Raw genomic sequence first — 27,794 nt, forward strand, 5'->3', positions numbered from 1 at the left:
GTCTATCATCCGTTATGGCGTGCCGGCATGGGCCGTAGCACTAAAAGCCGAGTACAATGTAAAGAAATTGATCAGAGTACACCGGCTGATGTGCTTACGTGTCGCGAGCGCATATCGCACCATATCATATGAGGCGGTGTGCGTTATAGCTGGAATGATGCCGATAGACACACTCCTAGAGGAGGATGTGGAGTGCTACAACGAAAGGGACTCGGTGCAAGTGCGACGTGTCAAGAGAGCAGCTTCGTTGCTCAAATGGCAAAGAGCATGGGACACCGCAGTCAAAGGTCGTTGGACCCACAGACTGATTCCAGATGTGTCCAACTGGGTTGATAGGAAGCATGGTCAAGTCAACTTCCACCTAACACAGGTGTTGTCTGAACATGGCTGCTTTAAGAAATTCCTACACAGGTTTGGCTTCGCAGATTCTGCGGAGTGTCCTGAATGTGTAGGTGAGGTAGAATCGGCAGAGCATGTGATGTTCGCATGCCCGCGATTCGAGGTAGAACGCAATACCATGCTGCTTATTAGTGGTATGGATACAACCCCGGACAACCTCGTCGAGAGGATGTGCCGGGAAGAAGCTATATGGAATGCGGTGAACACAGCATCTCAACAGATCATGTCGAAACTGCAGCGGTGGTGGCGTCTTGAACAAAACCAACGAGTGCAGTAAGGGCACCTGTGATGAAGTGAACACCTTGCTCACCCCGACAACCAACATGTCGCGGGTGGGCTGCGGGGACCTCAGTATGTAGATATAGAGGTCATTGCGGTTCACGCGCGGTGGTTGTTGTCGGGGTGCTCGTCTCCAACGTGAGATTATGATACGGACCGTTAGGTTACTATCATAGCTTGCGATCGACGGGTGGTGAGGTAGCCACCCTTGAAGTCGATGTTGTGTGTATTGACGTCAAGTGCGTTAGCATAGGCGTGAGCGTTCTCAATAGTCCCCCCCTGATGTATTGCTTAATTGCGGGCCGGGGGTACGGACTGGCGAAAGGGTTTTGGTTTTAGTGGGTCGGGTAAGAGTTACATGACATACCCATCCCCACACTACCTGAGTACCTCCTCAGGTGTCTGGTTGCAGATTTCCGTTTACCCTTGCTCAAGAAAAAAAAAAAAAAAAAAACAGCCAAAGTCGATGATGTTGAAATGTTTCCACTGGTCAAACGCAATTATCCTTCTGAATGTCGTGTGAATGGGGAATAATGTCTTTTGGAAATTCAAATGACTTTTTCTTTGATATTACAAAATGCTTCCTTTGTGAATTCCAAAGAATTTTCCGTTGAAGTACGACATAATTTCCCGTGAAAATTCTTAAAAATCACTTGTCGTTTCCATAAAAGTTCCTACCGAAAATCAAAAGATATTCTAGTAGAATCCGCAATAAAATCCGAGTGGAAATTAAAAAAAAATCGAAAGTTTGTATAACAACAAAACACTTAGGAGAATTTTCTTGCTCAAAATAGAAGAATTTCCAGATGAAATCCATGATAGTTTTAAGCCATAGTTCAGCCGAAAAAAAACCTTAAAAATCAAAGAAGTGAACTTCCCACAAAGCTGCTGCATAAATTGTAATTAAAAAAAAAAGTCTACGTGGACTTTTGGTATACCCGTCCCCCTTTGTAGACTAACGTAGACTTTTTCAGAACCCCTCCCCCCTCTCAAGAGTCTACGTGGTTTATGGACAGCCCCTTACTGAATTTATCTGCATTCTAGCGAAATAAGCGTCGTTTTGTCCCGTATAAGCACAAGTTCGTCAAAATTGCAACTCTGTGCCACTGCAACAGATCTGTCAATACTGAAGCAGCAATCAAGTTCGTTGGAAAAGTACATTTTGGTACCTTGTAAACGCATTTTTTTTTGCAATGCTGAATGAACACTGCGAGACGGCAATGTCACAGTGTGAAATGTAATGCCAATAATAATATGAAGAAGCAAGGTACTTAGAATTGTCCGTTGTTCATCTTTGACAGTTGATAACTAGATAAAGCTTCTAGAACTAGATAAAGTCGGGTCAAGTACGAGACACTGAAGACGACCTTACTGTTGAGGTCGAAATACGTATCTGTCAAGGTACAATTAAGTGGTGGAATTAAATGGGATTGTACAAACTCGTTTTATCTTACTCTTATGACAAGTGAAGACATTCTTTTAAAAAGCCCAAAATAATTTTCTTAAGATAAAGCTTGCTTACGTTTAATTTCTGACATACATCTTCCAAAGCGATTAAAAAAATTCAAATCACTGAGACGATCGCTTTACATGACAGCAAAATCTGTGTGCTGCTTTGGTTTTAGCTCCAAATTGATGAAAGAGCGGCAAATCAATTGGTCATTACCTAAATGTCCGAAATTTAACGTGGATAGGCTTTATATTGGAACAGGTGGAGCAGCGCAAATCGAAAATGTGATTGTTCATACAATTTTAGTAAACTTGAAAATGTGCTTTATTAATTTAACATCTAATGAATCTACTAATTAACTATTGATCAGTTGCAGAAATAATTAAAAAGTTTATGGAGAACTCTTTATCACTTTATCAAACCCAATTCTGTCAACCCATCTGATTACCCTATCGATTATCCACTCTTCGCGTTAATTCTTTCGGGAAAGCCAACAACCCTCTTCTCTGCGTTCTTGTCCGCGGCGTCAATGTATGGGTATTGGGTATGCGTTCCAGAGCCAGCCAGAGCCAGAGTAGTAAATCCTCCACCCAGCCGAACCGAACGTGCAAACCACCTGAGTGAGCTTCTTGAACTCTTTCGCCGATGGTGGTTCAGTCGCGGTCGGAACCCCAGCTCTCTCAGGTGTGCGCAGTGCGGCGCAGTTTTGTGGTGGTGAAGAAGTCTTACCATTTTAACATTTCCCCCATTTCAGCTGTTTGATTCATATTCATAATTAGCTAGCGAGATACAAATAAAAAAAATCGAAAGAAGAGAAACCAAACGAACCTATACGAAAATTGTGTATTTTTTGTGTGCTGCGAATCAAAAAATATTTCAAAAAGTAACATCTGAAAAAAAAAGTAGTTAAGAAAAGAACCCGAACAATGTCTACCGGGGGACTTTGCGCTTGAACAACGACGACTGCATTGTGCGGAGTTGCGTACGGAGTGAAATTCTGAACAAGGGAGTTCCCCTCCCAGAAGGAAGTGCTGCAGCTCCTCGCAGAAGCGTTTTCTGTGTGAGTGCGACCGAGTGTGTGCGCAAAAATATGCGAAACTTGGCCAATAATCATAAGTTTGCCACAGTGAAGTGAATTGCTAATTAGGCGAAGCAATAAAGCAACGAAAAGCGAGAAAGGAAAATAATCGTTAGAATATTAAGTGATTTGATCGAAATTAGAATAAAAAGATAAAATCCGGAATTCTGAAGATAGTGCCATTAACGGAGGGAATAAAAGCCGAACGACGACCGTGGTGGAAGAATTTGAATGTAAAAAGTGATTTCAAAGTGCGTCAACTGATTCGGATTGAAGATTGACCAGTGATCGGTGACAGCCATGTCCACACAGTCCTACTACAAGGACCGGCTGGGCTTCGATCCGCGGGAAGCCCTGTACGATAACAACAATGGGGACATTTCTCCGCCGCTGAAGTCGCCCCAGCATCGACATAGTCTCGGCAGTGGTGGCAGCCCGTCCGGAGGTTACTCCGGTGGTAAGCATTACTATCACAGTACGACCAACAACAACAACAACAACCACCACGGAGGATCGCCGAGTCCGAGCAATGGCGGCGGCGGTGCCGACTACTACCACCGGACGCCGGCCAAGCGCCACAAGCACTCGTTTAGTGGCGCCTCGCCGGTCACCGGATCGCCGCTCAACGTTACCAGCCAGGGCGGCTACGAGGATGCGTTGACCCAGTTCAAAGGTACACAGTTGATGACTATTTGGGAACGGTTTGTCTGGGATACGATAGGTACGGCATAGGCGCGCGGAGCCCCGGAGGATCTTTCCTCCGCAATTCGGTTTGTTTGTTCCTGTTTGATGTTTCTGTGTTTTGTTTGCGTGTTGTTTTTTTTTTGTTTCTTCTTTTTTGGTTTCTGTCGATGTTGGTTGGAAACTAACGGACCGTTCTGCTGGAGTTGCGAATGGCGAACCGGATTTGCCCGGTTAGCATCTGCCCCGTTGGCTTCAAGTGGGTGCTATTGTTGTCTTGAGCAGAAGTTCCCAATCCATAAATAGCGGGTCACTTTTGTGATTGTTTTTATGACCTAACTATTTACTGTATTGAAATTATATGCTTTGAATTATCCCGACAAGTATTTTTCACTTGTTCAAAAATCTGTTCGGATGCTTTTTATTTTAATAGTATGTAATACTGCCCATATTCACATAAACGTCCCATGTCAGTTTTCTTCAACTTGAGTAATATGCCGTTGAATTTTTCAAACTAGTTTTACATGGAGAAACACAAAATATTCAAAACAATTGATATAACCTGCAATCTTTCTGAATATTTGGTTTAATATACTTTATCTGTATACATTTATAAGGAAATATTAAATGCTCAAGAATTATATTTATTTTTTATGCAAAAATGTATCAAAATCTGGAGTGTGACTGCTATGCAAATAAAAAGCAAGATGGGACAACATAAGTGGGTTTTGATTTTCAAATTTGTAGAACAAATCCAACTTTTTTATCAGTTTTTCTTAAACATTAGGTCATTTTTAGTTAGTTTAGAAGAAAATCAATATCGTCAAAAATAAACGTGTTACTCTTATGCGAATCGCGGCTGAAGTTGTCATGCATTACTCAATGCCAAATAGTTTTCCTTATAATACTTAAATTCGTTTGAATCAAATTTATTTTTCAAATTTGACAATGATGGTTAATCTTGTTTTGTTTTGTTTACTAATACATGGACAGGTCGTGAAAAAATCCTAAAAAGAGGATGATTCGACTTTATTAAACATCTTACCACACCTAAGCCCTAGAACGGGGATAACTCGTACCAACTGCTCCGTTTATATTTTAAGTGATGGATGATGAATCATTGGGAGTGACATTCCATACATAGGTTCTCGACGTCATGGGATGAGACACAGTTTTTAGTCTAGTGCCCTGGCTTACATAAATCTTAGTTGAAGCTCCATTACTCGACCGATAAAAACGACGTAAAACGAGAACGAGAAAAATTAAGCAAAATGATAAAGGCGAATTTCAGTCCATGCACGCTCTTGAGATTCGCGCGTTATTTAAATAAAACTTGACATCAAATATCAAAAAACAAATTCTAAACAAAAGCTAGTGTCGGATTTAAAATAAATGCGGGTCCGAACCAGTGACAGAAATATGAAACAAAAAACAAGGCATTTTATCGATAAAAGAAGCATAGTTCTCTCAATCATTACAAGCCAAAATAAACAAGACAAGTGATACAGAAACCAAGACCGCCGACAAACTATAATGCCGTGTTTATTCTCTTTCGGAAAAACTAGATATATTGCATTCCGTGATGAAATAAAATAATAATAAAATAATGAATATAATTTAACACACAACAGAACTAATTTATAACAAGTAATTAAAATAAAAATAAAATGTAATGAATTTTTAAAATTCACCGAGAAGACGCAGCTACTTAGCAGGATTATGCGGATGATAAATGGCTCAATAAATGCGACCGGCGAAAATAATGCGGTTTATCACTAATTGTTTGATTGTTAACCATCGAGTACCGAACCTCTTTTGCGTCACCATACTTCGATGATGCTTTGGTTCAATCTCATTCAATTTTGAACGTTTTCAATTTTGTTTAAAATTTTGCAAACAATAATAAGAAATTTATCATAGATTCATCACTCCTGATAATCAGATCAACTCTCTAGATAGATTGAACATGTCGGCTTAGTTTCGGATTTTTTACGGAATCTCCGTGAGGTCTGTTGGGTGGCCATTTAGGAGACCCTTTCTTTTTTTTATTCGTACCAACAACGTCTTTTCATTACCATATCGCGAAAAAAAAAAAAACTTTGGCGATACATGATATATTTGGAAGCATGATGCTCACTTCTGGGCACACTGAAACCGGTTCTGGAGGTTATGAGTCATATAATTATTATCATACTAGCGAAAGAAACCCAGCTTTGCCCGGGTGTGGCGAATGTTACAATGAACTATGTGCAGCACCGCACTCTAGATCAATTTCAGTGCGTTTGTTTTGTTTTCCTCAACAGCTGACACAAAATTGTATTCTAACGATTTTTACATTTCCCCATTAAATTCACCAAGAACTTTTTGTACATACAAACCTTGCGGATAACAAAACAAATCGATTAATGAAAAAATCTTGTATATCGGTCAACCCGTTCGCGAGTTAAATCGTCAGGAAGGAAATCTCAACTCATTTTTATTATATAGAAAGAAGAAGATTGAGTCATATTGAAATTAATTTTATTTGTCCATGTTCTTTGGAATCATACGAAACGTCTCAGAACGTTCGGAATCGATTCCGCAAATCTTGCGGAAGACTTGAATCCGGTTGAAAAAAAAAACATAGGATACGACATGTCAAACTTCAGTCATTCGATAACGATTTTTGCCTTTATCGTACAACAAAATTGTACCGAAAGACTAACATTTCACTTCAAAAACGAACTTTTTTAAAGGCTTGGAGACCTATAGTTGTTTTTTTGTATTGTGACTACCTCTGGTCACTTCCGGGAACATCTGGGACTCGAAAGTGGCGGTCTTATGTCCAAGATCACAAAAGCTATTAGTTGCACGCACACTTCAACTTTCCAAATAATTTCGAACTAACTTGAACCTAGTTGGTCAGTTTAATTGAACGTTTGGCCAAAATTGTTATTAGGTCGAAAAAAGTTGGTTGCCCGAAGAAGCCATTTAGCCGAACAAAGAAATTGGGCGAAGAAGAGGTTTGGCGGAACAGATCATTCGAAAATGTCGTTTGGCCGCCAAAAAATTCTGTTCGAACGAGTCCTACGGCCGCGGAACAAGTCATTTGGCCAATTAATGTTATTGAGCCATACCCATACGGCCGAATAGATAATTTGGGAGAAAATTCCGCTTGGCCGATCAGGTCAAAAATATAATTTTGTCGAGAATGTTTTCTACAATGTTCTGAAAAACTCCGATGTGAATATGTACATTATGTGAAAGAATTTGATTTGAAAAATTTATTGGGGGCAACCACTTTCCTTCGATGGGACTCGAACCCTTGACCCCCAGCACACAAGACTGCTGTTTTTAACCAACTAAGCTACGAATGACTTGCTATTATTTGGCCAAACGGATCTTACAATTGAAAACGTCTTTCGAACGAATATATCATACCAGTGAAAATGTGATTTGGCCGAATGGATCATACGGCCCGTTGAAAGAACTGGTCATACGACCGAAAATGTCATATTGACTAACGGGTGATTTGCTTAGCCCAGCTGGATTGACTGTACACTTAGTAGTTGCTAGTCGTGATCGGCCGAGAAACAACAAATATGCACATCTCACCAATTCAATAGTTTTCTTGGGATTAGAAAACCATTCTCACTGCACATGCTCAAAGGTTTTCATAATTCAAGATCAATAACGATGCCGGGTTTATTGGCCTCACAGTTAATTTAGGATTAGGAGAGGAAAAATAGTTCGACACTCATTGCTACAAAAGACCGATAAACCCTCTGCATCTCCGTGAGCGTCTCGAGAAAAGAATATATGGGTGAATGAGAAGGTAATCTATAGGAAGTCGCCTTGATATGCGACTAAATAAGTATCCAACAAGGAATAATTATTCATTTTCCTTGTCCTACCGTGAAGAAAAATTTACACAATGCTTAGTTTACTCATCCGCACAAAGCAGAACCAAACATTTCGAGGTTCACACGATCGGCGTTCAAAGGAAACACAATTACACTGAAGTTTTCAATTTTTAATCAATTGTCCGGACAAAACAGAACCATCCTAGTAGCACAGTTCAGATCGATTTGGTTGCAGCAACTCCAATGTGACTGGATTTGGTTGCATATGAGTCACAGTGACTGATATGTGACAAGTGTGCTACTCGGTACACAGATTGCTAGTGGATTACGACTGTGAAATTTGTAACTTAATTTTCGGATTGGCTTTCAGTCACGGGTAATAGCGTTGACAGTTTTACTTCATCGCCGACGTTTCGATCCGGGGATGGGATCTTCTTCAGGGTTCGATGGCAGTCATCGATTAGAAAACCATTCTCACTGTCACAAGCCAATCCGAATCAAGCCAATCCGCCAATCCGAACATTTCGTTGGTTCTGTTTATTGATATCATTTTTCGTCGGCCTATATCCTCTCGGAGTCTACCATCGACACCAGGAAAACAACTCCTCCTGGATTCAACGTATCGTAGAATCGGCCGTATCTTCAGTCAACACATGGGCCGGGACCTACGACTTTACTTCCTATCCGCGGGAAGGCGTAATCAAAGATTTTTCGTTTTAGAAAATACCAACGGCGCCGACTGGGATTGAACCCAGGCCCGCTTTGAGGTGAAAGGCAGTCCCGCTTGCCCATCAACCACTGGCGCCGTTAAATATTTCGTTGATCGCATGATCGCATTGCGTGCAAAAGGAAAGGAACGTCTACTCTCATATTGCCGAACGGATGATTTGGATACGGAACGAATCGGATTGGAACGGATAATCAAGACCAAAGTAAAGTACACTAAACTATACTCATCTGCTCTCGCTGATTTTTTAACCTACTGCTCCATTTGTTTTGTAATGTGTTTATGTTATTTGGTCCGATTTTTTTTGCCAAACGACATTTTGGACCATATAACCCGTTCGGCCAAATGACCCTTTCAGCCAACGATTTTTTTTCGGCCAAATGACATTTTCGGCGGTACTATCGGTTCTGCCAAATGACATTTTTGAGCAAACGAGCTGTTTTGGTCAAGTCACCTGTTTGGCTAAACGACTTTTTCGACGGTAGGACCTGTTCGGCTAAATGACTATTTCGGTCGTATAATCTGTTTAGCCAAGTGACGTTTTTGGTCATAGTACCTTTTCGGCCGTATGACCCGTTCGGCCCAATTACATGGACCTGACCGGTTAATCCCCATTTCCGCCTAAATGACATTTTCGCCGTGTGATTTTTGGCGAAACGGTATCCTCGGCCGAATGTCCCAATCCGTCTAGTAGATGGTAACAGATTTATTTTAAAACTTGTTATTCTATTACAGCATTTTTTTACAACAAAGGTTATTATAAAATATGTGCCTTTAGTAGTTGAAACAACAACAATTGTAACAAATGACGGGCTTGGTAGTCATACGGCTACTGCTGCTGCCTCATTCGCAGGAGGACGTGGGTTCAATCCCAAGTCCATTCCATTCTCCTACTTTGTATCTTTCTCCATATTTCTCATGTTCTAGAAATCGCTAAAACTGGAAATGAACTTCCATCTGGTCATAATGGAGTAGCAACTACGGGCAGTCAATCAAGCTCCAGCTAAAACAACAAAAATTGTAACAAAATAACTTTTGAATTTAACAAAAACGTTGCTAAATAGGGGAAATGTTTCGATCTCCATCTCACTGTATATATAATATTATATATCCATCTCATCGCTAAACAAAGAAAAACGGCACCAAATTCGTCGCTTCTTTTTGTCAACATGCGTGCTCACTGCTGAAAAAATCACAAACATTATAAACTAAACAAATTCTTTACCATTGCTTTGTTTTTGATGGGATGGAAATAGGAGCTATGCGATGAAGTGGCGAACCGTTCCCCTATGTTTTTAATTGAACAAAAATGTAACTCGATGTGTTACACGAAAAGTGATGAAAAAACTAAAACGGTTACAAATTATGTTATTGAAAGTAACAAAGTTATCACAGATTGTTTTAAATGTATTGCTATTCATAATTATTATATCACATTGTGTTATAAGCATGTTATGATGATCATGGAATATTCTTTTCTTCATCCGTGACAGAGAATTTATAACAAAAGTATTGCAGATATTGTTATTTATAACACATATGAATATAATTGTGATATAATTTTGTTATGACCAACTGATCGGGAAGCAGTCATTGGGTATTTTCCGCCAAATTACATTTGCGGTATGATCTGTTAGGCAAAATCAGAGGTGAGCCAGCCTAGGGCTAGAAATAAAAAAAAAATGTTAGGCAAAATGACATTTGCGACCAATTAGATGTTCGGCCAAGTGACCTGTTTGACGAAACGATCTTTTGGACTGAAGAATCCGTTCAACCAAAACAGTCGGCCGTATAACCTCTTCGACCATGCGACATTTTTGGTCTTATCACCTGATCGGCTGTATGACCCGTTCGGAACAGTAACATGTTCGGTCAAATGACCTTACGGCCAAACGCCATATTCGGTGAAACGACGTTTTCGGTCAAATGACCCGTTCAGTCAATAAATATTTTCAACCAAATGACCCGTTCAGCCAACGGGTATTTTCGGCCAAATGACATTTTCAGTCGTATGATCTGTAAGGCCAAATCAGCTGTTCGATCAAGCGTCCTGTTTGGCCAAGCGACTAAACGACTAAAGAACCCGTTCGGCTATAAGAGCTTCGATCAGCAGGTCACTTGGCGGATTGGATTTGGATAATCGATATTTCGACTGAAGGATTCGTTCGGCTAAATGACATTTTCGGTCAAATTACTTGTTCGGTCTAGTGACCCGTTCGGTGGAGTAACATTTTCGGCCAAATGACCAAACTGCATCTTCGGCTAAATAACATTTTGGCGAAACGACATTCAATGACTTGTTTGATTGTATCGAAATATTCGGCCATTTAATTTCCGGCTTGTTAACCATTTCGGCTGAATGAAATTCAGGTGGATGACTCACGGCCTAACGTGTTTTTTCGGCCAAGTTGCATTCGGTCAAATGGCTTTCGGTCGTTCAACTGCACCAACTATGTCGAGATTTCTGTGACCAATGTAGTAGACAGAAAGATGTGGATCCACTTAATCATCAGCTATTTGGTATTAGTGCTGATTATGCCAATATCAGCGTGATTAGTCGATTAGTAGTAAAGAATTTAATTTTAATGGAAATTATTCTATTCGGATGTTTGACCCATTTTTGCGTTTGATCTATTTAGACTAGAGGAATAAAATTTCAATTTTTATAATTTTCGGGCTTTCGCGAAATTTATTTAAAAATTCCAATCTTCATTTCTTGAAATTTCCAATTTGGTTTTAGTCTCCTCACGATGATGATTTGACAAGGAAAAAATATGAGGATAAGTAAGATGAATAAATTAAAATATTTGTTTCATCCCATATATGTATTTGGTTGATTATTTTTCGAGTAAAAACAGTGATTCTTCAAAAAAATATTTAGAATTAAAATTGCTTTAAAAAATAAGAACATGCAAAACGTGATGGCGAATGAAAAATACTTCTAAATATTTGTAAAATCAACTTTAGCCTGGTAGACTGGATTTGAACTGAGAGACTAATTAATCTGAACTCCAGAACAATTTGGAAAGCCTAGAACATCTGCATCAAACTAATTTGAAATGCACATAATATGCAAGGACTCGAGGGACTTGTATGGACATGCTGGCTTGATTTAGGCTTGATACCACAAGAAGTTGGTCTGAAAGATTAATAATTATGAACTCCAGAACAATTTGGAGAACCTAGAACATCTGCATCGAACTAATTTGGACTGCACATAATATGCAAGAGCTCTAGGGACTTGTATGGACATGCTGGGTTGATTCCGTTTTCATACCAGGAGTAGTTGTAGACCAATTGATCTGAATTCCAGAACAATTTGGAGAACCTAGAACCTCTGCATCAAACCAATATTATACGCAAGGGCTTCATGGGCTTGAATGGACAAACTAGGTTGATTTCCGTTGTGAAGTTCATCTGAATCGGTAAATTTGACTCATATTGAATTTAGGTAATCGAAATTATCTACATTCTAAATGACAGCAATCGTACTCCAGCTGATCTTGCGAAAAAATGAGGATCTCTTGAATCATAACAATCGCTAGTTTGCTACATGAAACTAGATGAGACAATCGTGAAATAATTGTGAAAATCGCTTAGAAGACGCCCGGGAACCTGCTGTTTGAAATAATAATTCTAGTGATTTATTTATCGCAGTATTCGAGATGTTGTTCAAGAACATGTACTTCCCAACATGCAATTAGGTTCATGCTTGCACGCTTGTTCATTTATTTAATAAAATGGTTGTGTTGAAATTTACAGTTGCAGTTTTTAAAATCTATTCCTATCTTTTCACATGGACCCATTTTATCCTAAAAAATACTCATGAGGACATTCAGATTTGTGCGCCGATTGAAAATTTATCGGCGGCGGCGTGATAGATCATTTTTAGCCAGCGGTGGCGGCATGGCGGCGTCACGCCGTTGATAAACGGCGGCGGCGGCGCGGGGGCGGGAGTTGGCGTGAGCTTATTCCAAGCAATAACAATTTTCCAATTTTTTTCACAAATTCCTTCGTGATTTCCACCAGGATGACCTCTGAAAGCTGCTTCAGGAATTGCTCCGAAACTTCCTCGAGGTATTCTCCCGGAAGTTCCTCCTGGAATTGCTCCAGAAATTCCTCCGGAAGTTCTCCAGAAAATAAGCCAGAAGTTCCTCCTGGAATTCGTTTGGTAGTTTGTCCAGAAATTCTTTCGGAAATTCTGCCAAGAATTTCTCCGAAAGCTCCTCCAGGATTTCCCACAGGGTTTTTTTTTCCGGAAGTGCCTTCAGGAATCCTTTTGGTAATCCCTTCAAAAACGTTTCAATTCCACCGAAAGTTCCTATATGAATGATTCAGGTTGTTTGTTCAGGAAATCCCTGGGAAGTCCTGTAATTTCTTAAATAATTACTCATTGGAATTTCTTTTAAAATTCTCTCTGGAGTTCCTCAAAAAACTCCTCCAATAACACTTGATAAATTACTTCGCATACTCTACAGAAATTATCACTTATTTCTTATATTTCTTCTGAGTTCCTTCCAAAATCCATATGGAGTTCCACTACACCCACCTCCCGGGAATTCTTGAAGAACTTCTTATGGAAATTAAATGTCTAAATCTAGATCTTTCGATCGATCGATCCCTGAAAAAGATCCAATAAGGATCGAAACATTGGAGAAAGAAAACGTATAGATGTTATTCATTCAAAATACAGACTGAAACGCCAAATAATCACCGAAAAGTACATTGCTAACAGTCGACATAATTAAAACGAAATCTAGATCTAGAGAATCTTCAGCGTATTTCTCTGGTAATTCTTCCAGAATTTTCTACCCCAAATTTCCTCCAAGGATTCTTCCGTAAAGTCGTGCACAAATAAATTATCCTGGAAATTAATTCTCCGGAAGTTTGTTTGAGAATTCTTCCGAATTTTTTTTCAAGAACTCTTCCACCAATTCTTCCAAGCATCTCCCCAGTAATTTCCACGGAAACTTCTGAAAAATACGCGCAGCAAATCCTACAGGATTTTTTCGGAAATTTCCAGGAAAACTCCTCCGACATATCATAAGGAAATTATTTTGGAAACTTCAGATACTTCTTTAAAAATTCTCCAAGAAGTCTCTCAAAAATACCAACAAGAATATCCGTAAAACATCTTTCAATGACTCTTCCAGAGAAGTTGAGTTTCTAAAAGAGTTTCTGTAGTAATTCTAGAAGTAGACGTTCATGAATTATTTCAAAAAAAGTTTGTCGTGGCGTGGTTTAAAAATATTCGTCTGTGTGGGCAATTTCATTTTTGACGGCGGCAGTGGCGTGAGAAAATCGTCGGCGGCGGCGCACAGGTCTAATTCAGATTTTGTAATAACTTAGTATTTTAACTTACATGAACATGCAATCATGCAAACATGCAAGTGACTTCAACGCCGTTAAAGCGATGTACCTTTTCCAACTTTGTGACCAAATAATCTCGGAATTTTCCCAATCAAACAAAAAACGCCAGTAACCAGTCGATTTTAGAGGTCAAGAGCTACAAATGCAACACATGAGCATCGCAAATACAAAAACTTTTTCTAATTTTGTCATTCAGTGTTATTTATGAAAACATGATTGCCCCTTGGAGGAGCGTGGCGAGGATGGGTTATTACACGGACAAGTGGAAAATAAAAATTAGTAAATACTATAATACTGAATTAATTATATTTCCAACGTAAATTTCCTGTACGTTTATGAATATTTTTATTTATTTCTATTATTTGCTCTATTGTCAATTCCAAATCGTTCGGGAACCCCTGTCCAACTTCAAGCGGCCGCCGCTTGATATGCTCACCGCCGAATCCGATATTCGGCAAACATTCGCTCCGGATGACGAGCACTTGGCAAATCTTCGATTGGCCACACTCAGGTGACTTTTCGTAAATCCAAAATGAACTGACGACGGTGACGGCAAACCGTTCTGAATTTGACGACAATGCGGTTTCCTGTCCGAGCTTTATCCGTGCCGCAGCGCACAGTGCCGTCATCGATGCCAGGCCAGCCTGTTAGCGCTTAATGTTTGTTTACGACGACGACGACAAGTTCGTTGCTCATATGTTTGGTCCCCATTCGAAGCGCGTGAGTTAATCGTTTTCAGCTGATTAATCGGGATTTTTTGTTTTGTTTGTTTGTCTGTGCCTAAGTATAAGCACTTGCTGTCTTCCATTCAACCTTCTTCGGTCAAGTCACCGCCAATTTTATGTCTCTCCGTTGAAGAATTTTGCGGTAGAAGATGTGCTTCGTTGGTGATGCCACCACATGTAGAATAAATGCCTGACAAATGACATCAATTGAGCAATTTAGAAGTGTTGAAGTCCCTTATGAAGAAATCGTTGATTGGAATTTATGGTTGTCGAATGTGTGACAGTCGTTTCGAAGAAATGGCTGAATAGTTCACGCAGGTTCCGAAACATCTATCATGAGATCATAATATGATTGTTGTCCAAATTGAATCTGAGCAATTGGTTGGCGTGAAGAGATATGAATACTTTGTATTCTGATGAACTTTGCTTAATTATATCCAATAGGCTTACACGTCTTATAGAGAAATAGCTCAGAGTTTTTATTTAAATGAATCGAAACAAAAAATAAAAAATAAAATCAGAGATGAAAATCTAAAATAAATAAGAACTGAACGTTTCTTGGAATTTGTGTCATTTAAGATATAAAACTGACTCATCAAAAAGAATTTTAAAAAAATCGCTCAAATCTGCATCAGCCGGTATGGTAGTGGTATCATTAATTCGTTCCGGAATAACCCGAATCATCACGAATAGACTATTGTTTTCAAATGAACCTCTTGCAGCAGGCCAGGCCCAGGAAGCGTTGCGACGAAAATTCCGACAAAAGATTCCACCATCAGCACCCCACGTTTGCGATCACGAATTTCGTCATCCACGGTGTCGGTGACGATGACGACGACCACACAACAATGAACGACGAAGACTTAAACCGGCCCGCATCATTTATCCGTTCGGCTTCTAATTTCAACATTTGAAACCACCGCGATTGGACACTCCGTTCGAGTGATGAATCTTGGGTGTCGTCGTACGCTACGATTGTTTCCCCCTCCCCCCACCAAAGAAAAGCACCGCAGAAACGAATCCGATTATCATTGTGTTTACCCTTCTAATTATTAAATCATCGACATGGGTTCATGGCGTATTGCGTTTCTCGGATCTAGTTACACTTTGAGTTTTATTTATGCAGCTCAACAATTACAACTTTTAACTTTTTTTCGTACGTCATATTTCGAGCATGTCGCCAAAGTATCACTGAGTGTCAAAGTAATTCATTCAACGCAATGATTTTTCGAATAAATGCAATTATATTTGACCTAGCAGCTGAGAGCTAAAATTACTTTCACCTCAATTTGCTATTAGTGTTGATTAATCCAAACCCTCATTTAAATAACTCGAAAAATCCAAGATTTTTCCTTCCATTGGTCGCTATAACAGCAACAGCTATAGACCTCAACCAGCAGCACGCAAAACTTTTCATTCAATCGTATCCGATTTCACGATGAGACCACGGACGGTTCGGTTCTCCCTCGGTGATACACTTTCTGACCTTGAATTGTTCTCGGATCTCCCACCATTTAAAGTGTCCAACTTTATATTTTATTATACCTGCCTACTTGGCGCGTTCTGCTACACGGCCACTCGGTACGGTGTGTCAATCCCAAAGCCGACACCCACACCCGGACAGCTTTCAGAGAAGCTTTGACACGCAGACGATCACCTTCAGCGTGCAATAGACGCCAACGACTGATGCTGACGGTGAAGGTGCGACGAAGGAATTGGCTATTTTTCCATCTCCGGATGCTCCCACATCCATCCGCGCTGATCTGGGTCACCACGGTGCAGTGCAGTGGCGGCAACGATTGCGGCGGTGGTATCTCTCGTTTCGGAGCACGCCTCGCGTGATGTTTTGGTGACCTACTACCATGGTGTAAAGTGTGTTTGGCTACGCGGCGATGCGACGGGAAGGGTCCAGCTCAAGTGTGGAGTCCAAACTGGACATGCATTTGGAGGCTGGCTATCCATCACCTTCACTTCAAGGTGCGATCGTAGGAGTAGGTGGGTCAGCAATCAAAGAGATTGTTCAAGGTTCCGGAAAAGAAACTTGAGACTACACAGTAAAAAATAAAAAGTAATATTACACTCGATTTGCTGCACATCATCCCCGTCGTAAATGCTTTGTAATATTACATCATATATGAGCGACAAAAAAGTGACGTACTTCCTATTTTGCTTTCAAAATGAGGCGATGTAATGAATAAGCGACGTAATATATTCGACGTAATGGCAAGATCGATGTAAAAGCCAGTGGATTTTGTGCAGTGGGTTTTGGGGGATCGGGAATTTTCTTTCATAGTAAAAAATTCATTAGTATCAATTAAAAACAATTTATTATGAGACTTATTTTTCAACATTGCTTAACATTGATAAAAATTTATGGCTTAAGATATTTTTGGATGCATGGATGCATAAATTCTGAAATTTTTATTCAAAAACTCAATGGAATTGCCAGAATATTTTTGTCTCTGCTTCCTTTGCGGCGGCGTGATAGATTTTTCGAGCCAAGTGCAGCAAAGTGGGTCGGCTTTCGCATGTTTCATGCATTTAAAATTCTATAGAATTTCTCCAAAAGCTCCACAAGAAGTTCCTCCTAGAATTCTTTCGGAATTTCTTTCAGTGTTCCTCCAGGAATTTCTTCGGAAGTTCCTCCAGGAATTTCTCCGGAAGTTCCTCCAGGAATTCCTTCGGATGTTCCTCCTGGAATTCTTTCGGATGTTCTTCCAGGAATTCTTTTGGGCGTTCCTCAAGGAATTCCTTCGGAAGTTCCTCCAGAAATTCCTTCGAAAGTTCCTCCAAGAATTCCTTCGGATGTTCCTCCGAAAATTCCTTCGGAAGTACCTCCAACAATTCCTTCGGATGTTATTTCAGAAATTCCTTTTGAAGTTCCTCCAGGAGTTCTTTTGGATGTTACTCCTGGAAATCTTCCGGATGTTTCTCCTGAAATTCTTTCGGATGTTCCTCCAGGAATGTTTTGGGCGTTCCTCCAGGAATTCCTTTCGGAAGTTCCTCCAGGAGTTCCTTCGGAAGTTCCTCCAGGAATTCCTTCGGAAGTTCCTCCAGGAATTCCTTCGGAAGTTCCTCCAGGAATTCCTTCGGAAGTTCCTCCAGGAATTCCTTCGAAAGATCCTCCAGGAATTCCTTCGGAAGTTCCTCCAAGAATTCCATCGGAAGTTCCTCCAGGAATTCCATCGGAAGTTCCTCCAGAAATTCCTTTGGAATTTACTCCAGAAATTCTTTCGGAAGTTCTTCCAAGAATTCCTTCGGAAGTTTCTCCAGGAATTCTTTTGGAAATTCCTCCAGGAATTCTTTCGGAAGTTTCTTCAGGAATTCCTTCTGAAATTCCTCCAGGTATTCCTTCGGAACTTCCTCCAGGAATTCTTTCGGATGTTCCTCCAGGAATTACTTCGGAAATTCCTCCAGAAATTCCTTCGAAAGTTTCTCTAGAAATTCCTTCAAAAGTTACTTTGAAAAATCCTCCAGGAATTCCTTCGGAAGCTCCTTCGGGAATTTCTTCGGAAGTTTCTTCAGGAATTCCTTCGGAAGTTCTTTCAGGAATTCCTTCGGAAGTTTCTTCAGGAATTCCTTCGGAAGTTTCTCCAGGAATTCCTTCGGAAGTTTCTCCAGGAATTCCTTCGGAAGTTCCTCCAGGAATTCCTTCGGAATTTCTTCCAGGAATTTCGTCGGAATTTCCTCCAGGAATTTCTTCGGAATTTCCTCCAGGAATTTCTTCGGAAGTTCCTCCAGGAATTCCATCGGAAGTTCGTCCAAGAATTCTTTCGGAAGTTCCTCCAGGAATTCTTACGTAAGTTCCTCCAGGAATTCTTACGGAAGTTCCTCCAGGAGTTCCCTCGGAAGTTCCTCCAGGAATTATATCGGAAGTTCCTCCAGGAGTTCCTTCGAAAGTTCTTCCAGGAATTCCTTCGAAAGTTCCTCCAGGAATTCCTTCGAAAGTTCCTCCAGGGATTCTTTAGGATGTTCCTCCAGGAATTCCTTCTGAAGTTTCTCCCGAAACTCTTTGGGATGTTTCTCCAGGGATTCTTTCGGTTGTTCCTCCAGGAATTCCTTCAGAAATTCCTTTAGAAATTCTTTCGGGAATTCCTCTAGAAATTCCTTCGGAAATTTCTTTAGAAAGTCCTTCGGAATTCTTGAAATTTTCAATTTTAGAATTTTAAATTTTAAAGTTTTTAAATTTTGAAATTTTGAAATTTTTAAATTTTTAATTTTTTTTAATTTTTAAATTTTTAAATATTGATATTTTGAAATATTAGAATATTGAAATTTTAAAATTTTGAAAGTTTCTACTTTTTTAACTTTAAAAATTTTGAAATTTTAATTTGTTTTTATATTTTAAGATTTTAAATTTTTTAAAAAAATTTAAATTTTTGAATTTTTAATTCACCAATTTTTTTATTTTTCATTTTTTCATTTTAAAATTTCATAAATTCAAAAAATTAAAAATTTTAAAGCTTTAAAATTTAAAAAAAATTAAAATTTAAAATTTCTGAAAGAATTTCTAGAAGAATTTCCAAAGGAATTTCTGGAGGAATTTCCGAAGGAATTTTTGGAGGAACTTCCGAAAGAATTCCTGGAGGTACTTCCGAAGGAATTCCTGGAGGAACTTCCGAAAGAATCCCTGGAGGAACTTCCAAATGAATTCCTGGAGGAACTTCCGAAGGAATTCCTGGAGGAATTTCCGAAAGAATTCATGGAGGAACTTCCGAAGGAATTCCTGGAGGAACATCCGAAGGAATTCCTGGAGAAACTTCCGAAGGAATTCCTGGAGGAGCTTCCGAAGGAATTCCTGGAGGAACTTCCGAAGGAATTCCTGGAGAAACTTCCGAAGGAATTCCTGGAGGAACTTCCGAAGGAATTCCTGGAGGAACATCCGAAGGAAATCCTGGAGTAACTTCCGAAGGAATTCCTGGAGGAACTTCCGAAGGAATTCCTGGAGGAACTTCCGAAGGAATTCCTGGAGGAACATCCGAAGGAATTCCTGGAGGAACATCCGAAGGAAATCCTGGAGTAACTTCCGAAGGAATTCTGGATAAACTTCCGAAGGAATTCCTGGAGGCACATCCGAAGGAATTCCTGGAGGAACATCCGAAGGAATTCCTGGAGGCACATCCGAAGGAATTCCTGGAGGAACATCCGAAGGAATTCCTGGAGAAACTTTTGAAGAAATTCTTGAACGAATTTCCGAAGGAATTTGTGGAGGAACATCCGAGGGAATTTCTGGAGGAACTTCCGAAGGAATACCTGGAGGAATTTCAGAAGGAATTCCTGAAGAAACTTCCGAAAAAATTCCTGGAGGAACTTCCGAAGGAATTCCTGGAGGAACTTCCGAAGGAATCCTTGGAGGATCTTCCGAAGGAATTCATGGAGAAACTTCTGAAGGAATTCCTGGAGAAACTTTTGAAGAAATTCTTGGACGAATTTCCGAAGGAATTTGTGGAGGAACATCCGAGGGAATTTCTGGAGGAACTTCCGAAGGAATTCCTGGAGGAACTTCAGAAGAAATTCCTGGAGAAACTTCCGGAGAAATTCCTGGAGGAACTTCCGAAGGAATTCCTGGAGAAACTTCCGAAAGAATTTCTGGAGGAACATCCGAAAGAATTCCTGGAGGAACATCTGAAGGAATTCCTGGAGGAACATCCGAAAGAACTCCTGGAGGAACTTTGGAATAAATTCCTGGAGAAACTTCAAAAGGAATTCCTAGAGGAACTTCCGAAAGAATTCCTGGAGGAACTTCCGAAAGAATTCCTGGAGGAACATCCGAAGGAATTCCTGGATAAACTTCCGAAGGAATTCCTGGATAAACTTCCGAAGGAATTCCTGGAGGAACATCCGAAGGAATTCCCGGAGGAACAACCTAAGGAATTCCTAGAGAAACCTTAATTCATACATTTTTAAATTCCTATTTTTTTAATTTTTAAGTTCCTAAATTTTAAAATTTATAAATAGGGGGAATTACGGCTTCGGTAGGTTTTGTTCGATTATTGTCAGGGTTTTTTTATGACTGATTATGCTCAAATTTGCCCTAAACATTCTTTGCATAGGGGAAGTGCATCGGTTTTGACCACCTTAGTGCCTAATTTATCCAACCCTGAAAGATACATATTTTTCCAAAATAATCGGTCAGTTAAAAGCAGTGTAGAAGTGTGAGAGATGTATCTCTTGTTGGAACTAATGAAACCCTCGTGAATTGCTTCATTTTTGGAGCTATTCACAAAATTTGCCAAATTAGGAACATGGCCAAAAACGGTACAGTTCCCCTATCAAAGAATATTGTGGCCAAATTTCATAAAATTGAATAGGGAAGAAGAACGTCCCGAAACGGAACATAAAAATCAAATGAAGTGTCGATTATAGGGAAGCAATTTCCTATTATGGACCCCCAGGGGGTCTACTATAGGGCGAATTCAGTCAGACTTTAAAATGTTAATTTCATCGAATAACATCGAGTATTTGAGTGTTTTATGTATGTATCGTAAAGAGGAGATGCAGAGCTTGATATTAGATATCACGCAGAATTAATATGTTGAAAATTTCCACTCCTTATGCCAGGAAGAGCAAAATTTCGCTACTAGGGGGTCCACTATTGGACATTTTACCCTATAAATTTTAAATTTTTGGTGTTCTTATTTTTATTTTTTTTTATTTTTGAATATTGATTTTCAAATTTTAAAAGTTTCAATTGAATTTGAAAATTTCCAAATTTGTGGATATAAATATTTTTAAATTTTGATATTCTTTAAAAGTTTAATTTTTTAAATTAACAGCCCTGTGTTCATGGTGGCGAAACAGCCCTGTACAGAAATTTGCGTTTAAATCTGATGGTAATCTTGTTCGTTTGGAAGAGCCATATCATTCATGGGAATAATTGGGATGAATTGGATCATTCATAAAAACTTTACTTTTCTGCTTTTGTAAACAAAAATTCGAACGTCGATTTGACGAATCTGAGAGCACTTCCACGCAAACCAACACCACCAACAGGTAGTTCAAGCCTTCACCTGCCTATTGATAGTGTTGGTTTGCGTGGGAGTGCAATAAGATTCGTAGAATCGATGTTTCAATCTTTGTTTACAAAAGCAGATAAGTCGTTTCGAAAATTGAGTTTTGACTTGGCAGCGTCGCACATTCTGGTTGGAAATTCTCACCCTCTCGAGTATCCGCGGGATTGTCCACTTTATTCGAGCAATCGTTGTGTCGAGGTAGCACCAGTTCTCCTTCGCCTTGCTGTCTGACAAAACCAAAAAAAAAATGACTTCCGATTCATAATCAACGATGGGGTACTTACCTATCGGAATGATTTCTTTACAGCGTCCTGCAATCAAATCGTTCGTGGGAAAAAAGTTCGCCAAATCCTGCGATGACTGCAATGAAAAGAGTATATTATCGTATGTACAATTTGAAATGAAATGCAGTTCCCGCTGATCGGAAACTTACCTTCATGCTTCAAATGAACTTCCGAACTAAAGTATCTCGATGACGGATCCCGTATTTTCAGTTGTGAAACACAATGATAGAAATCACTACTCCGGTTGTGGACGTTCAGCGCACCACTAGTTTACTGAAAACGCACTTAATTAACTGCGTAAAAAGTCTTTTTCCGCACTAAAACATTTTTACTAAACAAGCAGCACGAGAGAAAATTCAATCTGTTTGACAGTTCGTCCTGGGGTTAGTTCGGGCGCGATCGCACCATTTTTATGCAATTTTACATTGATTATACACAATAATATATCAGAATAGGTAATAATGTGCAACATTTTCAACTGGCATGATGTGCATCATTTTTGTGTAATAAAATACCGATTTATACTGGTAATTTTGTGTACTTTAAGCGTAACAGAAAAAAATATTTTGCCCGTCAGATTTTACGTTGAGTAATGTAATAAAACATCGAAATAGCTTAAAAATACAACAAATTGATTATTACGTTGACTTTTTGAGTACATCAACCAAAATTGCGTCGCAGCATATTAATATTTTTTTTGCTGTGTAGGGGAATAGTTATTTTTGCAGGTAAATAAACTGTGGATGAAATTTTAGATAAAAATTAAGATTTTTTCAGATAAAATTTAGAAAAAATATAAGGATAATTTAAAAGTCACCTAACGTTGGTATAATCATATGTAATATTTATTTAAAGATATGAACCATTTTTGAATGGAATTCTAGATTAATAAATGTGTACACTCTACTTGATGCCAAATTAGACAAAATATCGTGATAAAAAATCATTTGTTTCTAAGATGATTATGGGTTTCACTACTTGCTTAGTTTTGGATAAAAATACTTTGATAATAAAATCAATTTGGACAAGAAAAAGCTTTTGCTTGAAAAACTTCCCTTGAAAGTGCTCATTTTGCGATGGTTGGTAGTGAACATAATAACCTATCTTTAGTTAAATTTTCACTTTAGTCAAATTCTCAAAGATTTGCAAAATGCCTTACATATTTAAAATCATTACATATGTACTTTTGAGTCACAGGTCTTTTTGCTATCTCCACAGACAAATTTGGACAAATTCAAGGACGTAGCCGTAACGTAGACGTAGTTTTTGTAATCTCTTTCGGGGTCTTAAAAAGAAAATCATCTTTATTATTCTCTAATTACTTTGGAATGTCTAACTAGACATCCAAGCACATAGATTTTCCTCGGAATCTAAATCTCATAAGAAACAATTTTTTTTTATAAGTAGTTTCTTCATCTAAGAATTCAAAAATTATCATTGGTGGAACTGGAAATGTATCATTATATATTTTCGCACGAATTGACCGCAATCAAAATACGCTGACGACATCAATGCATTTGCGTTAATCCTCATCTTGAAACGGCTACCGCAAAATGTGAATTGATTGCTCAACATTTCATGAGTGTTTTCTAGAATATACAAGTATCGCCTACAAAAATTGACGCTGCCATACGAAATGTTTCAACAAGATAGTTACAACTTCAACATCATTGAAATGCCTGATCCCTGGCTTTTTATGCGATTCTGAAACTTAAATCCTGAATTCCTAATTTCAGAGTTGTCCTACACAGTTGGCAAAAAAACTGCTCTGTTATTTTTCACAATTTTAACACTAATAGATTGATATTTGCGACTAATAGATTGATATTTGCGACTAATAGATTGATATTTGAGTCTTCTAAATGTCACTGTGGTGCACGTCAAATACACGCGGGCGCGTGCACAGCAAATACACTGACGTGTATTACATGCCGGTGCATTTGCCTTGCTTTCGCCTGCGTGGCTCCGGCGTGTACCATTTTGACAGATCAAAGTGATATTTAGAAGACTAAAACATCAATCTATTAGTCACACTCACTGAATGAATTTGATTTAATTGTGGAAAATTGTGAAAAATAAAAGAGCAGATTTTTTGCCAACTGTGTAAGAAAACTCTGCCCAATTTTATGAATTTCTAATTTCATTAATTTTTAAACCAATAAAATCCAGAATTCCAAAATTTCTATTATTGCTATATTCATATTTTGCAAAATTTGTAAATTCGTTAATTCCTTAATTGTTTAATTCCTATATTCGTGAATAGCTCAATTTACCAATTCATAAACTCCTACATTTTCTCAATTCCCAAATTCTTTAATTCATAAATTACTACATTTGTATTTTCTTTTGAATCCTAAAATTTCTAAATTGTTTAATTCCCCAAATCCTGTATTCATAAATTGCTAAATTCTTAAATTTCTAAACTCATAAATTTTCTCAATTGCTTATTTCCAATTCGTTTACCCTCGACAAGCCAAATTTTTGTTTCCGCTCAAAATCACTATTTTGCTTTCTAAAATCGATCTTGTTTTTCAAGTTTTTTATCTAATTAAATATTTTTTTGAATCTATTAATCTTTTTTGATTTTTCAACATACTTAGAGTTTGAACATTCTTATCATTGCAATTTTTAAATTAAATTTTCCGTGTAACGAGTTGGATAAATTTTGGTTAATTTTTTATTTTCCGTGTAACGAGTTGGATACATATTTTAGAGTGTAACATCACTATAACCTTCTATTGAATCAGGTTAGTTGTAGAAAAATACTAAACCACAAATATTTCACTCTTCAAAGGTATACGAGCGAAAACACGGAGGAACAAAATATAACTCAATTGTGTGTAGAACTTTGAAAATTGACTTCAAACCACATTTAAACATGCATTGAAGTTTATATTATTGATCAAAATCAAAAACTTTTCGAAATCTAATCAATTGAAAATTACAAAAAATAATCAGAATACCCCGTCTAAAAGGGCATTAGAGGGTTAATTGTTGAATTTCGTAATTTTCCCCAACACGGCTCAGCTTTTCGAATGAAATGCAGCACCGAATTGGGATTTGTTCTACCAAGCTCAAGTGGTTCTATAAGCCCTTTGGTGAAGAACTTTCGTCTTGTTCGGTTTTTATTTTCGTAGATTCCCATATCTTCAGCTCCATACGAAGAATATTCATAAATACCTTTATTCCCAAATTCCTGAGTTACTCGATTGCTGAACACCTAATTTCCTGAATTCCCATATTTATATCTTAAATTCCTAAATTTCTAAATGGCTGATATCATAAATTCATATATTTATAAATTACTTAATTCCCACATTCGTTAATTCATTGAACAATTTGTTAAATTTCTAAATTGATACATTGCTAAATTACTATTCCAAAATTATTGAAATCATAAATATTTAAATTCTCAATTTCCCTAATTGATCAATTCCTGAATCCCTAAGTCCTTAATTTCCTAAATTAGTAAGTTGTTCAATTTGGGCCGATACAAATATTTAAAACAAATTGTATCTCGGATTTTTTTTGGCCGAAAATAATATTTTGAGGGGGCAACAAAAAAATTTTTTGGAAAATTTAAGGATTTTCAAAACATTCTTTAATAAATCCGAGGAGTTTTTTGATTTTTTTTATTATCCCTCCCCTTGACCTTTCGAAGAGCAGTAGGACATAATTTTAATTAAATATTTGTAACGGCCTTGTTGAATGTTGAAATCCTAAATTTTCAAATTTCTAAATAACTAAATTCCTGATTTCCCAAATTCCTGATTTCTTAGTAAGCTGTTAAATTTGTTGAAATCTGAATTGCTGAATTCCTGAAATCCTTAATTCATAAATACCCAAATGGCGAAATTCCTGAATTCCTTATTTTTTTTCGCAATGTGTTAAATTGATTAATTGCTTAGCTCCTAAATTTCTAAATTTCTAAATTACTTTATTTATCACTTCCTTAATTCCTAAATTCCTAAATCCCAAAATTTCCATCTTTGTAAGTTTCTAAATTCTTAAATTTCCTAACTCCTAAATTCCTTAATTCCTTTTCTGCTGAATTGCTAAATTCCTATATTCGTAAATTATTCCATCATTAGTAAATTCTCTTAATTCTTAAATTCTTGATTTCTGAAAAAATCTTCAATTCGTGAATTGTTAAATTATAAATAAATAAATTTGGGAAATTACTAACTTACAAAATTGTTGAAATCTCTAATTCACAAAATTTTCAATTCTTTACTTCCTTGCAAATCGCAGATCATTAAATTCTCAAATTGCTCTATTCCCAAATTTCTGAATTTCCTAAATTCCTAAATCTCTATATTTCTAAATTTCGAAATACCGAAATTTTCCTAATTCTTAAATTAATAAATAAAAAATCCTTAATTCCTATATTCACAAATTCGTAAATTGTTTAATCCTTAAATTGCCTAATTCCTAAATTTGTAAATTTCTAAATTCCTAAATTCCTAAGTCTGTGAATTCCTAAATTTTATTATTTTCAAAATTGTAATAAATTGTAATGTGATAAATTGTTAAATTTCTAAATTAATTAATTCCTCAACTGCTTAATTGATAAACTCCCTACGAATATTCCATTCCCAAATTTCAAAAAAAAAAATCTTGAAGTTTCCTCACTACGTTAATTGTTAATAAAAATGAATTTCTGTCTGTCTGAACCTTATAGACTCCGAAACTACTGAACCGGTCGGCGTGAAAATTTGTATGCAGAGGTTTTTGGGGCCGGGAAAGGTTCTTAGTATGGTCCTAGACCCCTCCCCTCTTTGGAAAGGGGGGCTCTCGTACAAATGGAACACCAATTTCATCATAATTTGAAATTTAATCGAGATTTTAGGCGAAACAAAGTTCGTTGGGTCTGCTAGTTTTTAATAAATAAATTGCGGAATTCCAAAATTATGTAAATCCTAACTTACCAAATACATCAATTTGCCAAATTTCTAAATTCCGAAATTGTTTGATTCCTAAATTCGCAAATCATTGACATCTTAAATTTCTAGATTTCCTAATTCCTAAATTCCTTAGTGCCCCAATTTCTAAATCGCTGATTTCATTAATTTACTAATTCCTAAATTTGTTAATCTGTTAAATTTTTTAATTGAAAAATTGCGATATATCAAAATTTCAAAATTATCGAACTCATAAGTTCTTTAGCTCGTGGGCCCTCCTTAGCCGTGCGGTAAGATGCTACAAAGCAAGACCATGCTGAGGGTGGCTGGGTTCGATTCCCGGTGCCGGTCTAGGTAATTTTCGGATTGGAAATTGTCTCGACTTCCCTGGGCATAAAAGTATCATCGTGTTAGCCTCATGATATACGAATGCGAAAATGGTAACATGGCTTAGAAACCTCGCAGTTAATAACTGTGGAAGTGCTTAATGAACACTAAGCTGCGAGGCGGCTCTGTCCCAGTGTGAGGATGTAATGCCAATAAGAAGAAGAAGAAGAAGAAGAAGAAGAAGAAGTTCTTTAGCTCCCAAATTCCTAAACTCACATATCGTTAAATTCGTGTTTAATTCCAAAATTTCTAAATTCTTTAATTCCCAATTTCCAAACTCCTAAATTTTCAAATCCATAAATTCCCATATTCGTAAATTTCCAAATTCCTATATTGCTAAATTGCTAAATATTCGAAAAATGCTTGATTCTCAAATTAGTATATTCCTAAATAGCTTAGGGTAAAACGTCCTATCGTTGTGGTATGTCCTAATGTTGCGGTAGTGTTAAAATAGTCCATTCTGGATATAATAGCATCAAAAACAATTATGGGTTCGCTAAAAGTCCTCGAATCAACCACTTAAACACATTTTGTTTGGCAAAACTCCATTCAAAATGATGAAAAATTAACATCTTTCCTTAAAAACTTGCGTCCTTTGAACCTATTATTGCGGTAGTGCCTAAGGTCCTATTGTTGTGGTATCGCTCTCCATAAGAAA

At 37.8% G+C, this 27,794-nt stretch overlaps 1 protein-coding gene across 3 annotated transcripts in view; it reads left to right on the top strand.

Annotated features, from left to right (window-relative positions):
• Positions 1-27,794, top strand: part of LOC134223585 (plectin-like) — a 539,529-nt gene that overhangs the window by 334,180 nt on the left and 177,555 nt on the right. The window contains exon 2 of one of the 3 annotated variants that reach the window (XM_062702762.1): positions 2,883-3,879. The exons of the other annotated variants lie outside the window; for them this stretch is intronic. Coding sequence (XP_062558746.1) covers positions 3,507-3,879 — 373 coding nt within the window. The 5' untranslated portion in view covers positions 2,883-3,506. The remainder of the gene's footprint in view (positions 1-2,882; positions 3,880-27,794) is intronic. 3 annotated transcript variants of the gene reach the window in all.

Source organism: Armigeres subalbatus, chromosome 3, assembly GCF_024139115.2.
Source record: "Armigeres subalbatus isolate Guangzhou_Male chromosome 3, GZ_Asu_2, whole genome shotgun sequence".
Taxonomy (NCBI): Eukaryota; Metazoa; Arthropoda; class Insecta; order Diptera; family Culicidae; genus Armigeres; species Armigeres subalbatus.